At 46.1% G+C, this 16,463-nt stretch overlaps 1 protein-coding gene across 1 annotated transcript in view; it reads right to left on the bottom strand.

Annotated features, from left to right (window-relative positions):
- CC2D1A (coiled-coil and C2 domain containing 1A) overlaps positions 1-8,234 on the bottom strand; it is a 42,073-nt gene extending 33,839 nt beyond the window's left edge. Inside the window, exons 1-5 of the mRNA XM_056850525.1 lie at positions 8,189-8,234; positions 6,631-6,843; positions 3,704-3,824; positions 3,195-3,304; positions 2,146-2,214 (exon numbers count right to left, since the gene is read on the bottom strand). Of these exons, the coding sequence (XP_056706503.1) occupies positions 2,146-2,214; positions 3,195-3,304; positions 3,704-3,824; positions 6,631-6,684 (354 nt within the window). The 5' untranslated portion in view covers positions 6,685-6,843; positions 8,189-8,234. The remainder of the gene's footprint in view (positions 1-2,145; positions 2,215-3,194; positions 3,305-3,703; positions 3,825-6,630; positions 6,844-8,188) is intronic.
- Positions 8,235-16,463: the final 8,229 nt, after the last annotated feature.

The following is a 16,463-nucleotide window of genomic DNA, read 5'->3' as shown; positions in this document are numbered from 1 at the left end:
CATCAAGCCTGTGCTCTCCTGTATTGTCACCATAATCATTATCAATTTATCTTACAGGGTTGTTTTAAGGCTTACTGAGACCGTGTGTGCCAAGTATACATTAAGATGCCATACAATTGCGAATTATTGTTACATTAGCATTTATATAGCACCATAGGCTGTCCCAAGACACTTCATGGACATTGCCTCGGGAATCCTGAGAGCAGCCCCATAAGGTAGAAGAAGAGTTGGTTTTCATATGCCAACTTTCTCTACCACTTAAGGGAGACTCATACCGACTTACAATCACCTTCCCTTCCCCTCCCCACAATAGGCACCCTGTGAGGTAGGTGAGGCTGAGAGAGCTCTAAGAAAGCTGTGACTAGCCCAAGGCCACCCAGCTTGCTTCGTGTGTAGGAGTGGGAAAACCAATCCAGTTCACCAGATCAGTCTCAGCCGCTCATGTGGAGGAGTGGGGAATCAAACCCGGTTCTCCAAATCAGACTCCACCACTCCAAACCACCGCTCTTAACCACTACACCACACTGGCTCTCAGCATAAGGTAGGTCACATTATCATTCCCATATTACCGACGGGCAGGGCTGAGTGCTTAAAGACAGTTGTCTGTCTAGTAGGTTCACGACTGAAACAAGATTTGAATAAGGAGTGCCCAAGCTCATACCTACTGCACCATACCAACTCCGAGCCATTTTGACAGACTCTGTTTTTTAGATCACGATGGGTAGCCGTATTAGTCTGTCTGTAGAAGTAGAAAAGAGCAAGAGTCCAGTAGCACCTTAAAGACTAAAAAATATTCTGGCAGGGTCTGAGCTTCCATGAGACTCAGCTCACCTCTTCAGATACAGTTAGAATTCAACTGAATTCAGGACATTCAGTTGCTGATTTCAGAGTAGCAGTTCTCTTACAAAGGGAGATTAGAAAGAGGGACTGCTGAATTACAACTAATAATAAAGCTCAAGACAATGCATTCTCCTGGATTGTACAGAGACTTGGGATTGATGTCTCATTACCAATGCTGATTTCTTCATGCCTACTACCCCTCTGCATATCACACCTGATCCAATCACGCCTGCTAATGTCATTTACCCGCTACTGACATTTACATGCTATTGCCATTGGGTATTTGAATTCACTCTTCTGTGGACTCACAAGGATAGGTGGACTCACATTCTAGCTGTTATCTGAAGAAGTGAGCTGTGGCTCACAAAAGCTCCTACCCTGCCAGAAATTTTGTTAGTTTTTAAGGTGTTCCTGGACTCTGGCTCTTTTCATCTGTTTTATAGGAGATATCAGAGGTGGGATCCCTATTTCAGTTACTGGCAACAGGATTGAAATGAACAAGGCTTTCTAAAGCCCAAGAATCTGTAGCACTGGCTGCTTGTTTGTAGTACTATAAACCAGTGCCAGAAAAAGAAGACAATTTTCCCAATTTCAGGATTCACAGCAATTGAAAAGCAGCTGCCTGCTCCTGTTCAGAAATTTAAGCACCTCTGTGTCAATGCATGTGGGCAATTTTTTTTTTTAAGGTCCAAAATTATTAACACGTCCAGAGGAGGGCAACAAAGATGGTGAGGGGTCTGCAGACCAGGACCTATGAGGAAAGGTTGAGGGAGCTGGGTATGTTTAGCCTGCAGAGAAGACTGAGAGGGGATATGATAACCATCTTCAAGTACTTGAAGGGCTGTCATACAGAGGAGGGTGCCGAGTTGTTTTCTGTTGCCCCAGAAGGTCGGACCAGAAACAACGGGTTGAAATTAAATCAAAAGAGTTTCCGTCTAGACATTAGGAAGAATTTTCTAACAGTTAGAGCGGTTCCTCCCTTCTTGGGAGGTGGTGAGCGCTCCTTCCCTGGAGGGTTTTTAGCAGAGGCTAGATGGCCATCTGTCAGCAAGGCTGATTTCTATGACTTTAGGCAGCTCATGAGAGGGAGGGCATATTGGCCATCTTCTGGGCATGGAGTAGGGGTGACTGGTGGTGTGTGGGGGGAGGTGGTTGTGAAATTCCCGCATTGTGCAGGAGGTTGGACTAGATGACCCTGGTGGTCCCTTCCAACTCTATGACTCTGAAAAAAAAATTAAATCCCTTTGTTAAGTGGCTGCCAAGAACACAACAGAAAGAGAGTAGCATCGGAATGGAAGGTTGCACCTGAGCAGAGGCAGGAGTCACAGCTTCCTTGGATTCGCCTTCTTCTTCAAGTACTTCATTGAGTTCTGCCTACACAGGAGGAAAGGGGGGAAAAACTTTTAAAAGTGTTTGAAATTCAAATTTAGCTCTCACAACGTTATTTTGGAACCATTCTATTTTATCAGAGGCCTACCTAGTTCTAACTAAGCAGGCTTCATTAGATGCTGGAGCAGAATTATTTTTGTTGCAACCGACTATCACAGCTAACCATCTGGAACTGGTAAGTACTGTCACAGTTTTAGGCCAGGTGTGATAGGTCTCTGCTGGCTTAGGCTGGGCTCTGGGCTGCCAGGTCGATTTTGTGGTTTTTAAATTTAAAAAAAAATTATAAACCAAATCCCCAAACAGGAAGAAACGGAGTAGTTCAAAAGAAGAAGCATTCCAAGACTCCTCCCGTATTCTCTGTTGCCCCTTCTTTCCTCTCTAATTGCTTGGCCATCCTTTTTATTTCTCTGCCCTTAAGCCTTGGGAAGGTCAAAATTCTCTCAGAGGAACCCACCAGCTCCTCAGCCACCCTCTTAACTGCTCTCCCCCCCATGATTTGCCTCTCTGTCTACATCCCTGAGTTCCTCATTTGCTGTCCTCCGTCTGACCACATGGTGTAGTGGTTAACAGTGGTGGTTTGGAGCGGTGGACTCTGATCTGGAGAACCGGGTTTGATTCCCCACTCCTCCACCTGAGCGGCGGATGCTCATCTGGTGAACTTGATTTGTTTCCCCACTCCTCCAAACGAAGCCAGCTGGATCAAACCGGCTTACAATCGCCTTCCCTTCCCCTCCTCACAACAGACACCATGTGAGGTCGGTGAGGTTGAGAGAGTGTGACTAGCCCAAGGTCATCCAGCTGGCTTTGTGTGGAGGAGTGGGGAAACAAACCCAGTTCACCAGATTAGCCTCCGCCGCTCATGTGGAGGAATGGGGAATCAAACCCGGTTCTCCAGATCAGAGTCCACCGCTCCAAACTACTACACAATGCTTAAGCACGCTAGCTACACTGTGCACTATTTTTACCAGCAGCTCATCATCATCTTCCAGATCATCTTCTCCTCCTCCATCCTCTTCATCAAGATCCTTCATACAGAGAGCAGCCATTCTCTCAATGGCCTCCATTGGCAAAGGAGCTGTGAAAAACGAAGCGGAACAATTAGTTGTCGGGCATCCCATATTCAACCTTGAGACCGGTCCAAAGAGTTTCCAGGTGTAATTCAACAAAAGAAGGGGTTAGGAAAAATAGTAAAAAGCCACAGAACTGGGCAACTCACAAACTTTACAGAGAAGCCAAGGAGTCCTTGGCAGGAGTCCTTCGATTTCATTTGTAGAAATCTGTTCTATTTGTTTGTTATGCTTTCTTTTTTGTTTGTTATGCTTTCTTTTTATCAATATTATATAATAATAAAGACAGAATGAAACATAAATAAGCATCCCACCCAAGGGGATAGGGAGGTACACTCAAAGCAGCTTCCATCCCTCCCGAAGGCTTAAACAATGACTAACACCACAGATAGCTACAGAACACTTACTTTTCCCATTTGATTTCTGCTTGGGATCCGGCTGGCCTCCAACAATCGCCAGGAATTCGGCCTCCAGGTCTGCGTCGTCAGCCATCATGCTTTCAGGAGACAAATCCATCAGTAAACCCATCTGCAGGAAATAAGAGATAACCACAAAAAGGTACTGTAGATTTACTTGGTAGTTATGCTGCTCCTAGTTTTCCCAGACACTTGCTGCAATGCTGATCTTAATTGCAAACTGCTGGTTTGGCTTGCAGACCGGCAGGCAGGGTTTGAAGAAGAGTTGGTTTTTATTTGCCAATTTTCTCTACCTTTTAAGGAGAATCAAACTGAGTTACAATCTCCCTCCCTTCCTCTCCCCACAACAAACACCCTGTCAGGTAGGTGAGGCTGAGAGAGTTCAGAGAGAACTGTGACTGGCCCAAGGTCACCCAGCTGGCTTCACGTGTATGAGTGGGGAAACCAACCTGGTTCACCAGATTAGAGTCCACCGCTCTTAACCACTACACAATGCTAGCTCTCATCCTAGTGTAGGATTCCAGCCTATCAGGAGAAGGTCCTTTTCATCCAGAAGTCACATCACAAGTGTATAACTTCCTGTTATGAACGCAAGGATTATCTTGAAGTTACGGTGGCAGCTTCATGAGATCAATAGTTCATTTCCCATGTCATCCCTATCAAGTGCCAAAGACCTTACAATAGGATGTGGGCAATTGGCAGTGGTTTTCAAACTCTGAGGAAACCCTTGCCATGATGACATATATGCCAGGGAACCCGCTGGGCATCTGTCACAGAACCCTTGCAAGCTGCCAAGGTTTCTGGGGTGCATTCTAAAGTATTTTCTTGATTCACAGAAGGCATTGGCCATGCCTGTTGGGTCTCACTGCTGTCCTGCTCAAACTAAAACTATGCCCTAAATCACGCATGACTTTTTCTTTTGCTACAAATCACAGGGAAAGCCAATGAGGGTAAACAAGCCACCTTTCCGGGAATTTTTGCTAGTGTGACTGTTTATCTCATCGAGAAAACCCCTGATAAGCTTGCAAGGAACAATAGTTTTAAAACCAACCGGCGAGTAGAACAATTTCATTACAATGAGCTGCAAACAAACACAAAATTCTTCGGAAATATACAGCAGCTCGTAACTGTGCCCCTCAAAAAAGGGTAAAGGTTTTGCAAGTGGGTGTGGTAAGCATGCTCCTGGCAACAAAGTTTTCCACCACAGGGAACAGGGCAAAACTGTGACCAGTTTTCAAAGGGGCAAAGTATACTACGTGACTGTCGCAAATCAAGTGATAGGTTGCTAGCTTCTTATAGGGGCACATCTGAAATTTCTATACAGCTTTTCCCCCCAAACAGAGTCAGGGCTGCCCAAGGGGGATGGGATGATTTATTCAAGTGTCCAGCTGTGTAATCTGCATGAATAACACTATGAGGCCTTATCACAGCAGGGTCCCAAGAACAACAGAGGAAACATGGATGAAATCCTGCCCCAAACAAGCATATTATTTTAACAGGAATGCTCCTCCCGCTTTGATATTTTCCCTTCATTATCTGCAGAAGTAACAATAAAGACCTGTCTGAATAACAACATCCATACATTATGACTGTCCAAAGGTCAGCACAGGGAGGAACCTGACAGTAAGGACAATTGCACCTTTGTGCTCTGCAAACTGTGGCACTGACTATAGAACCCGAGCAGATGAAAGAAACAAAATGTAAACCCCTAAATTCCATGGGGTCTCTGAAGGACCATCTTCTCCCATACGTTTCTACCCAGGTAGAAGAAGAAGAGAAAAGCCCCGTGGCGCAGAGTGGTAAGCTGCAGTACTGCAGTCCAAGCTCTGCTCACGACCTGAGTTCGATCCCAACGGAAGTCAGTTTCAGGTAGCCGGCTCAAAGTTGACTCCGTCTTCCATCCTTCTGAGGTCGGTAAAATGAGTACCCAGCTTGCTGGGGGTAAAGAGAAGATGACTGGGGAAGGCACTGGCAAACCACCCCATAAACAAAGTCTGCCTAGGAAACATCGGGATGTGACGTCACCCCATGGGTCAGGAATGATCTGGTGCTTGCACAGGGGACCTTTACCTTCAGCAGAAGAGTTGGTTTTTATATGCCTCAGTGGCAGAACATCTGCTTGGCATACAGAAAGTCCCACGTTCAATCCCCGGCCTCTCCAGGTAAAGGGACTAGGCAAGTAGATGATGTGAAAGACCTCTGCCTGAGACCCTGGAGAGCCACTGCCGGTCTGAGTAGACAATGCTGACTTTGAGGGACCAAGGGTCTGATTCAGTAGAAGGCAGCTTCATGTGTTTATGCATCGTAATGTCCAAACTGGGTGATTTAACAAACTATGGTTTGTTTCTTGCTAATAAAATATGGTTCTAAACAAGCTTTAAACAGTCGTTTAAACTGCAATCTATCACATTAGCCAAAATGGTCATCACAAATTGTGATGACAAACCAGGAAGTATTGCAGCTCAGGATGGTAAATGGGAGGTCAGGGGTGGGTCAGAGAGCGTAGAAAGGATCAGATTGGCTTATTCTTACCACAAGCCAATTATCAGTAATTTGAGAGTCTGAATACAGGCTCTGATTTTAGAGGGACGATTAGAAATAGCACCGGGAACTACAAAAGGACTGGCATTTTTAGCAACATAAAGACAGAAGAGGTGTTAACTCAGCTATGGTCAGGATTATACCGGTTCTTTTTACAACTGCTGAGAAGCTTCCTGCAATGGAAGATATCACATGCCGCATGTGAAAGCCAAGGCAGAAAGAGCAGGCTCCCTTGTCACATTGTTTCACATGACGCGGCAGCAGCAACCTGTTTGGCATTTCCCAATGCAACATCTACAAGTCCTTGAACAAAGCCCTTGAAAAGAAGTCTATTTAGAAACCCAAGAAGACGAAAGCAACTCAGTAGGAGGACTTACCTGGCGAGGTGTGCCAAGGCCTTTGCCTCCCGGTGGCTTCCTGCTCCTGCTCATTTCTCTTTACTCTGCTCTCAAGCGGTAGAAAACAAAGTTAGAGCCCCAGGCCAGATGGAGCCAGATTTTTAATGGGATCAGGCAGCCCTTGTCCCAGTTATCTGCATTATCTCCCTCTTCTGTTCATCCCTTCTTTCACTGGCTGTCGCCCAACCTCCACTTCTTCTCCAAAGAAGAAGAGAAGTTGGTTTTTATATGCCGACTTTCTCTACCACGTAAGGAAGAATCAAACCGGCTTACAATCACCTTCCCTTCCTTTCCCCACAACAGACACCCTGTGAGGTAGGTGGGGCTGAGAGAACTGTGACTAGCCCAAGGTCACCCAGCTGGCTTCCTGTGTAGGAGTGGGGAAACAAATCCAGTTCACCAGATTAGCCTCCGCTGCTCATGTGGAGGAGTGGGGGAATCAAACCAGCCAGCGTGGTGTAGTGGTTAAGAACAGTGGTTTGGAGCGGTGGACTCTGATCTGGAGAACCGGGTTTGATTCCCCACTCCTCCACATGAGCGGCGGAGGCTAATCTGGTGAATTGGATTTGTTTCCCCACTTCTACACACGAAGCCAGCTGGGTGACCTTGGGCTAGTCACAGGTCTCTCAGCCCCACCCACCTCACCGGGTGTCTGTTGTGGGGAGGGGAAGGTGATTGTAAGCCAGTTTGATTCTGCCTTAAGTAGTAGAGAAAGTCGGCATATAAAAACCAGCTCTTCTTCTTCTTCAGAGCCCCTTCAGACATGCGCTGGGAGTTCAAGGTTCGAAACTCCAAGTGACTTTTAAAAAAATAACTAAATTTTCACACTTAAGGGGCCCTGATTCAGATAAGGACCACGGTTAGGGCTGCCAGGTCCCTCTTCACCACCGGCGGGAGGTTTTTGGGGCAGAGCCTGAGGAGGGCGGGGTTTGGGGGAGGGGCTTTAATGCCATAGAGTCCAATGGCCAAGCGGCCATTTTCTCCAGGCAAACAGATCTCTATTGGCTGGAGATCAGATGCAATACCGGGAGATCTCCAGCTACCACCTGGAGGTTGGCAACCCTAGCCACAGGGAAGGGAGGCTAGTTTATTCCTTAGTTAGTTAGTTAGTTCACTTATACCCCACCTTTCTCCCCAATGAGGGCCCGTGGCACCCTACACCCTTCTCCTCTCCTCCGTTTTACCCTCACAACAACCCTGTGAGGTAGGCCAGGCTGAGAGGTCAAGGTCACCCAGGAGGTTCCCCAGGAAGATGGGGGGGGGATTCGAACCGGGGTCTCCCAGATCTTAGCCCGGCACTCTAACCACTGCACCAAGCCGGCTCTCCCAAGGGAGCGTGGAGCCGGGCCCTGAAAATCGCAGGGAGCTCTGTACACGGATCTCCCGGCGCACGTCTGGGCGGACCGGCCCCGCCGACGCGTGTCCCGCTGCAGCCCTCAAACCGCTCTTTGCCGTCTTCTCTAACCACTGGGCCAGGAGACCCACCCGGGAAAGGGGGTCCCCGTCCCCTTCGCCCCCTCCCCTCATCCACACTCACTTCCTGCTTTTCCTGAGGCGGCCGTCAACAACCCGCTCTGCTTTACGGCTCCCCCGGGCCTGGCACTGCCGCAAAACGATGCCGCCCTCACGACACATCCTTCTTGCTTTACGGCATCCTCGCCCTTCGTGCGGGCGGGAGGGGGCGCTAGAGGGAAGGTTCTTTTGCCCGCAAACTACCAGTCCTGGTTTGCTTTTGACGCCAAGGAGAGGGGCGGAAGTGAGCCTAAAGAGAGGGTTTTTTTTTTTAACCATCTTGCAACGTAGTCCAGTGTTATATGTTCCATATTTTCCTTTCCTTTATTCCTCAGAAGCTCCTTGATCCATTGATCTTGAGCAGCATAATTTTACATCTAATGTTTGTGGGATATGAGGAATGAAATAAATCTTGCCACTGACAATGTAGCCTTGGGATCCCTGTCACTTAATAGGGTTGCCAACCTCCAGGTACTATTAAGTAAGAGCATGTTGTGTATAAGTGCTGGTTAATCTCCTGTTCAGAAATAATATCTCAACACGCAGCCACTTAAAAATCTTTTGTTATTTTTTATGTTTTTCTCATGCCTTCATTAGTAAATAGTACCAGTCAACAAAGCTATTATAACCACGATCTACAAATCCTAAACAAGACTTATAACTAAATACAAGTCTGTGCAATAATAGAGACAGGGTTGATATACTGTCCACAGAGAAATCTGTGGACAGTATATCAACTCTGTCTCTATTATTGTACAGACTTGTATTTAGTTATAAGTCTTACTAATGAAGGCATCAGAAAAACATAAAAAATAACAAAAAGATTTTTAAGTGGCTGCGTGTTGAGATATTATTTCTGAACAGGAGATTAACCAACCTCCAGGTACTAGCTGGAGATCTCCTGCTATTACAACGGATCTCCAGCAGCTAGAGATCAGTTCACCTGGAGAAAATGGGCACTTTGGAATGGGACACTATGGCATTGAAGTCTCTCCCCTCCCCAAACCCTGCCCTCCTCAGGCTCTGCCCCAAAACCTCCCGTCGGTGACGAAGAGGGACATGGAAACCCTATCGCTTAATTAAAAAGGCATTACATCGGACTCAGAGGCATATTCCATATTGTAGGGCTGGGGCTAAAACCCTGCAGTGTAGCGCAGTGTTCTTGTCTGCATGTCGCAGGTGCACGGGCTGAGACAGGGGCTTACGACGACCCCCACAAAGTAAGGGTCAGCAATTCTGCCAGCAATGCTGATTCTATGACCTTAGGCAGATGATGAGAGGGAGGGCATCTGGGCCCTCTTCTGGTCACGGGGTGTGTGTGGGGGGGGGAGGTAGTTGTGAATTTCTTGCATTGTGCAGGGGGTTGGACTAGATGACCCTGGTGGTCCCTTCCAACTCTATGATTCTATGAGAGGGAGGGCACCTTGGCCATCTTCTGGGCATGGAATAAGGGGTCACTGGGGTTTGTGTGGGGGGAGGTAGTTGTGAATTGCCTGCGTTGTTCGGGGGGTTGGACTAGATGACCCTGGTGGACCCTCCCAACTCTGATTCTATAATAATAATCAATGTATAATACTGTTTTGTGGCACCATTCAGAATAATTCATAATAACTTCTGCAGTTTTGTGATCCTACTTTATTGTACCTTTATACAGTTTACTAGTTTATTCTATAATTTTTGTAATTCCAGCCTTTATGCAACTTTCCCCCATCTCTATCTATCGCGTCGAGCGGTTTGGAACGGGGAGGAGGGGGCGTGGCTGCCTCGGGGCAAGGGGCGTGGCTTCTGCGCGCCGAGTGGGCGGGGTCTGCTGGGCGGGCGTGGCAGAGGTGGGCGCGTTCGGTTGGTTGAGAGGCGTCGGGGTCTTGGCTGAGGCCAAGAATTGGCGGGAAAAGTTTTGGCGGGAATTCTGGCCGGCGTCGCCCTCTCCTCTTATCCGTTTTTGGTCTTTCTGGCGCGTCAGGCGGTTCCTCCTGTTACATAAAACGGGGCGGTTGAATTCTGCGCTGTGTAGCACCTCAGGTTGGGGGGAGGTTTGGCAACGGTTGTAGCAAAAATAAAAACTAAGCCCCCTGGCATCTTGAAAGACTGAACAGCGTTTATTCCAATATGAGCTTTTCTGAAGTGGGGGGGGGGAAATCTGAGGAAAATTAGAGGCAATTAGAGACAAGGTTTTGGCGTGAACTACACCTTGATTCTTTCAAGTATGAAAATGCAAAGAGAAAAGGGAGGAGCATGTAGAAAGGCCAGGTGTGTCTGAGATGGGGTTGCCGGGTCCCTCTTCGCCACCGGCGGGAGGTTTTTGGGGCGCAGCCTGAGAATTGGGTTTCAGGGATGGGAAGGACTTCCAACTCCATTGAGTCCAGTCGCCAAAGCGGCCCTTTTCTCCAGGTGAACTGATTTCTATTGGTGGGAGATCAGTTGTAACAGCAGGAGATCTCCAGCCACCACCTGGAGGTTGGCAACCCTAGTCTGAGAGGTGATGCCCGTCGCCTTTGCAGACGTTGCCGGCCCCAGCAAGCTTCTGCTAGTGGCTCAGGGTCTCGTCTTGGTTGCTTAGGCACAAAATCAGCCCTGCGTGCCAGGTAGGGTTGCCAACCTCCAGGTGTAGAAAGGATAATACCAAGCTCGAAATTATTCAAATTGAAACTTATATTCTACTGTTAGAGTATACGTTTCAATTTGAATAATTTCTAGCTTGGTATTATCCTTTCTACAGCTTGTCTATTTAATGCCAGGGCATTTTTGGGTTTAACCTCCAGGTGTAGGCTGGAGATTTCCTGCTATTACAACGGATCTCCAGGTGACAGAGATCAGTTCACCTGGATAAAATGGCTTTGGAAGGTGGAATCTATAGCATTATGCCCCGTTGAAGTCCCTCCCCTCTCCAAACCCCTCAGTCTCCACCCCCAAAATCTCCAGGTATTTCCTGACCCGCTGGCAACCCTAGTTGCCAACCATCAGGTGGTGTTTGGAGATCTCCCAGAATTACAAGTGATCTCCAGACTACAGTGATCAGTTCCCTTGGAGAAAATGGCCGCTTTGGAGCTGGCATTCTACCCTGAGGAGGTCTCTCTACCCTAGGTTTGCCAACCTCCAGGTGGTGGCTGGATACCTCCTGCTATTACAAATGATCTCCAGCCGATAGAGATCAGCAGATAGAGAAAATTGCCGCTTTGGCAATCGGACTCTATGGCATTGAAGTCCCTCCCCTCTCCAAACCCCGCCCTCCTCAGACTCTGCCCCAAAAACCTCCCGCCGGTGGCGAAGAGGGACCTGGAAACCCTAGTGCTAAGAGTGATGCTGGGGCTCAGCTTGTGTATCTCCAAGGACAATATGTGTATCTCTCCCCCCCCCACCCCCATGTTGTTTGCCAGCACACCCCTTTTCACAGGCAGACAGCAGGCTTTTCTCTGCAGGTCTGCATCAAATGTGGTGAAATCAAGCAACATACATGCCTGCATGAGCCAGGAACTGTTGCTATCGCCAACATCATTTGTTTATGATCAACCTTAACATGAGAGAGAGATATGGCATAATATCTACTACAAAAGCAGTATGTTTTATGTTGATTGATCTTGAGTGCTGTTTCTTTTTAAGATTTATCAAGGTCCCAAGATGGGTAAAAGGAAGAAGACACAAATATCAGGTACGGTAATATGGTTAAGGCGTGCCTGTGAATAAGATCTTTTATTCAGATTTACTGTGCAAATTTACATCATTCAACACCTGATTGGATTGTATAAGAATACATCTGTATATACTGGATGGTCCTGGGTTATTCCAACAATAAAGGAGGGATTATCTAACTAATGAACTCCCCCTACTTTTTATGCGCGTTTTATACCTTGGTCAGAATTGTTATATTTTTTAATATTTTGAATGACTGCACTTTATTGTATGTGTATTTTACAATTTATACCACTGAGGTGTTGACATGTAAGACTGGACATGGCAAGCAGATGTAAAAGATCTAAGTGACAGCCAGGTGATTGGTGGTGTCACATGACAGCTCAATGACTGAGCAGAAAAACTGGCTTGCACTGGACTGAGCTAGATGGTCCTGGAGACAAGGCAGCCAACAGTTGATTGGCTGGGAGACTATGCCAGTTATGTATATAAGTGTATCATATATGTATTTGGTTGTGGGAAGTGGTTGCTTTGCGAAGCACTTTGATACTGTACAATAAAATAGCACTTTTATATACGTGCTGACTCTGCTGTAATCACTCGCCGCTGGGGTGTCTGTTACTTCTCCCAAACCAACATGAGGAAGGCCTATTTGCTGAAACACATTTGGTTTTAAGGATATTTTTTATTATTTACAATGTATTAAAGCTTTGTCTGTTTTTTTCTTTGTAATCCATTGTTATTCTGTCTGAGTGGTACTTGATGCAGTAAGCTCTTGTTTCAATAAATTAGGGCCTAGTTTACTTAAATGTTTGATTTAAGTAGCACAAAAATATAAATATCTATGCATATGCATAACTTTATTGTTGCAATCAGTGAGTCAAAAGTGCTCATTTAGTTACTGATGGCTTTCAAGACACAATTAGTAATGTTTGCTATACTAGGTTTGCATAAAACTCCAATTTCATTGGTTTATGTGGATTTTTATTTGTATTTTTAAAAGAAGAAAACCAGGAGCTCAACATTCCCAAAGCAAAGAAAACCCATAAGAGGAAGACTCAGGGGACAAAAGACTGTGATCTAGAAAAGCCAGCAGAGACTTCTGACTCCAGTAATACCCTTTCAAAAGCAACGGTAGCTGAAGCTGTTCAAGAATGTAAAGCCCATATCCTGGACAACACAGAAACAAAAAATTTGGCTACAGATCTGGACACAAGGTAACCACGTTCCTTCCACAGGAATACATGAAATTAACAAAACTTGGTCGGAGAATGTGACATGATGTTAAAGGGAGAAAAAAAAATCACATTCTGATAACTCCTGAGCAGTTGTACTATAATGAGATACTTTGGATAAGTCTTCTTTCAGAAGAGGTTTTATTAAGTATCAGATATGTTAGTTGACTTACTATCTGGAAAAGTTCTTTGATACCGGTTGTCTCAACTGAAGTCTGGCATTAGCAGGATTAGAACACATGGCACAATCCAAACTGGTAATTGTGGAGCAAATATGGAGTGCTTGTTGGTACCTTTCTCCACATATGGTGCCACAGTGGTACACAAGCAAGGGGGAATGTTGCTGTCAGGCAAACAATCCTTAGCAAGTGCTTTTTTGTTTAAAGAAAAAGTGCCAGTACATATACATAAAGTTGCATTGATTCCACCTATCCCCCCCCCCCCGGCTGCATTCATATATATCCCTCTCTTCCCTTGTTTTCTTCTTCTTGATGTAATTGTTATTTATTGACATTATGTATAGTCTTCCTTTTTCACTGTGTCTCGAGGCAGATTACACAGCGTAAGTCAATAAGAACATAAGAAGAGCCATGCTGGATCAGACCAAGGCCCATCAAGTCCAGCAGTCTGTTCACACAGTGGCCAACCAGGTGCTTCTAGGAAGCCCACAAGCAAGATGACTGAAGCAGCATTATCCTGCCTGCATTCCACAGCACCTAATTGAATAAGCATGTTCCTCTGATCCTGGAGAGAATAGGTATGCATCATGACTAGGATTCATTTGGACTACTAGCCATGGATAACCCTATCCTCCATAAGAACATATGAAAAGCCCTGCTGGATCAGACCAAGGCCCATCAAGTCCAGCAGTCTGTTCACACAGTGGCCAAAAAGGTGCTTCTAGGAAGCCCACAAGCAAGACGACTGCAGCAATATCCTGCCTGTGTTCCACAGCACCTAAGATAACAGGTATGCTCCTCTGATACTGGAGAGAATAGGTATGCATCATGACTAGTATCCATTTTGACTAATAGCCATGGATAGTTCTATCATCCATGAATATGCCCACTTCTCTCCTAAAGTCTTCCAAGTGGCCATCACCACATCCTGGGGCAGGGAGTTCCAGAATTTAACTATGCGTTGTGTGAAGAAATACTGCCTTTTGTCTGTTTTGAATCTCTCACCCTTCAGCATACAATCAGTAGGATGAGACATCCTGTAAGCAATGTTTAATAGATTACAGAAACCTGAAACAAAACAGAGTGTTAGACACGAAATGCTAAACTAAGCAGAAAATAGTATTCCATAAGTAGAAAACAATGGAGTGAAGGATAATAGATTTCCTTGCTTGCAATGCATTACACTTCTTTTAAATGACACTAACAAGTGTATGCCGTTTCAGAAATAAGGACCTTGCCCCCAAATAGGGTAAGACACCTGGTATAAGTGCTGCAGAGGCTGACCTCTAGGACAATAATTTGCAATTCTATGTTATGCACCAAATGCCCCCGCATCACAAGACCTATTTACTTCTCTGTAGACTGGTCTGAAAATACTTAGGAATAGTCAATAGCCATGTCTACAGCAGTTGTCCACAACAGCTTGATAACAAACATTTCCAAATGCAAGGGATCCTCATAAGACTTTCAGAGGGAAATAAGAGAGTAAAATAATACAGCCATGAATGAACCATAGCAAAAATAACCACAGCAAGAAGTTCAGCATCTGTGGTTGAGCAGTTATCACAAAGTGTGAATTGTCTGGCATCTAACAAACCTCTAAGAGCCCCGTGGCGCAGAGTGGTAAGCTGCATTACTGCAGTCCCAAGCTCTGCTCACGACCTGAGTTCGATCCCAACGGAAGTCAGTTTCAGGTAGCCGGCTCAAGGTTGACTCAGCCTTCCATACTTCTGTGTGTGTGTAAAGTGCCTTCAAGTGCCGACTTATGGCGACCCCTTTTTGGGGTTTTCATGGCAAGAGGCTAACAGAGGTGGTTTGCCAGTGCCTTCCTCTGCACAGCAACCCTGGTATTCCTTGGTGGTCTCCCATCCAAATACTAACCAGGGCCGACCCTGCTTAGCTTCTGAGATCTGACGAGATCAGGCTAGCCTGGGCCATCCAGGTCAGGGCCCATACTTCTGAGGTCGGTAAAATTAGTACCCAGCTTGCTGAGGGTAAAGGGAAGATGACTGGGGAAGGCACTGGCAAACCACCCCGTAAACAAAGTCTGCCTAGTAAACGTTGGGATGTGACATCACCCCATGGGTCAGGAATGACCCGGTTCTTGCACAGGGGACCTTTACTTTACTTTACCTTTAACAAGCCTCTATCCTGTCATCCTGAAATAGATCTCCTGGGGTCTGTTACACTTGATACCAGTAGATTGAATCTTGGCAATTTACAGCTATCAGTCCACTATGAAGGGCCTGAGGTTACACATATTATGTTGGAGGATGAGCAGGTGAATGGCCTCCTAATGTAATGGTGCAGTAATAGTTGTTCCTGAGAGAATACAGGGACAACAGGCCTGCTTCTATTGCTAAATTGCTGTTTTAGACTAAGAAGCTATCATTGGTATGCTGGGATGGGTCTATTGCCCAAACCTGTGAGGGGAAAAAGGTTGCTGTTGGTTCATGGGCTACAGCTAGAGAGAGAGCATAATTCAATAGTGGAACTCCCTGCCCCAGGATGTGGTGATGGCTGCCAACTTGGAAGGCTTTAAGAAGGGAGTGGACATGTTCATGAAGGAGAGGGGTACTCATGGCTACTAGTACAAATGGATACTAGTCATGATGCATACCTATTCTCCAGTCTCAGAGGAGGATACCTATTATATTAGGTGCTGTGGAATGCAGGCAGGATAATGCTGCTGCAGTCGTCTTGTTTGTGGGCTTCCTAGAGTTACCTGGTTGGCCACTGTGTGAACAGACTGCTGGACTTGATGGGCCTTGGTCTGATCCAGCAGGGCCTTTCTTATGAGTCTGTGTGGTGGAGTGGTTAAGAGTGGCGGATTCTAATCTGGTGAGCCAGGTTTGTTTCTGCACTTCTTCACCTGAAGCCTGCTGGGTGAATTTGAGCTAGTCACAGTTGTCTCAGAACTCTCTCAGCCCCATCAACCTCACAAGGTGTCTGTTGTGGGGAGGGGAAGGCAAGGCAATTGTAAGCCCATTTGAGACTCCTAAAGGTAGACAAATTGGGGTTTAAAAACCAACTTTTCTTCTTTGGTGACATCATTATGTTCGGTCACTTTTTCTGCTGGGCTTGTCATGTACTAGGCTACTTCTGAGTAGTAATCTGGCCTTGTTAAGCTGTTTCTTCACTCCATTAGGTGGATATTGTATTTTGTAAGAATGTTTGGTGTGAATCCCTATCCAAGGTCCTAGAAATACAGTTACTAATTTGTAGTTTCTAAGTCGGAGTAAAATTATATTTTGTT

This window comes from Euleptes europaea, chromosome 1 (assembly GCF_029931775.1).
Source record: "Euleptes europaea isolate rEulEur1 chromosome 1, rEulEur1.hap1, whole genome shotgun sequence".
NCBI classification, from domain to species: domain Eukaryota; kingdom Metazoa; phylum Chordata; class Lepidosauria; order Squamata; family Sphaerodactylidae; genus Euleptes; species Euleptes europaea.
This window is presented reverse-complemented; position numbering and strand designations above follow the sequence as displayed.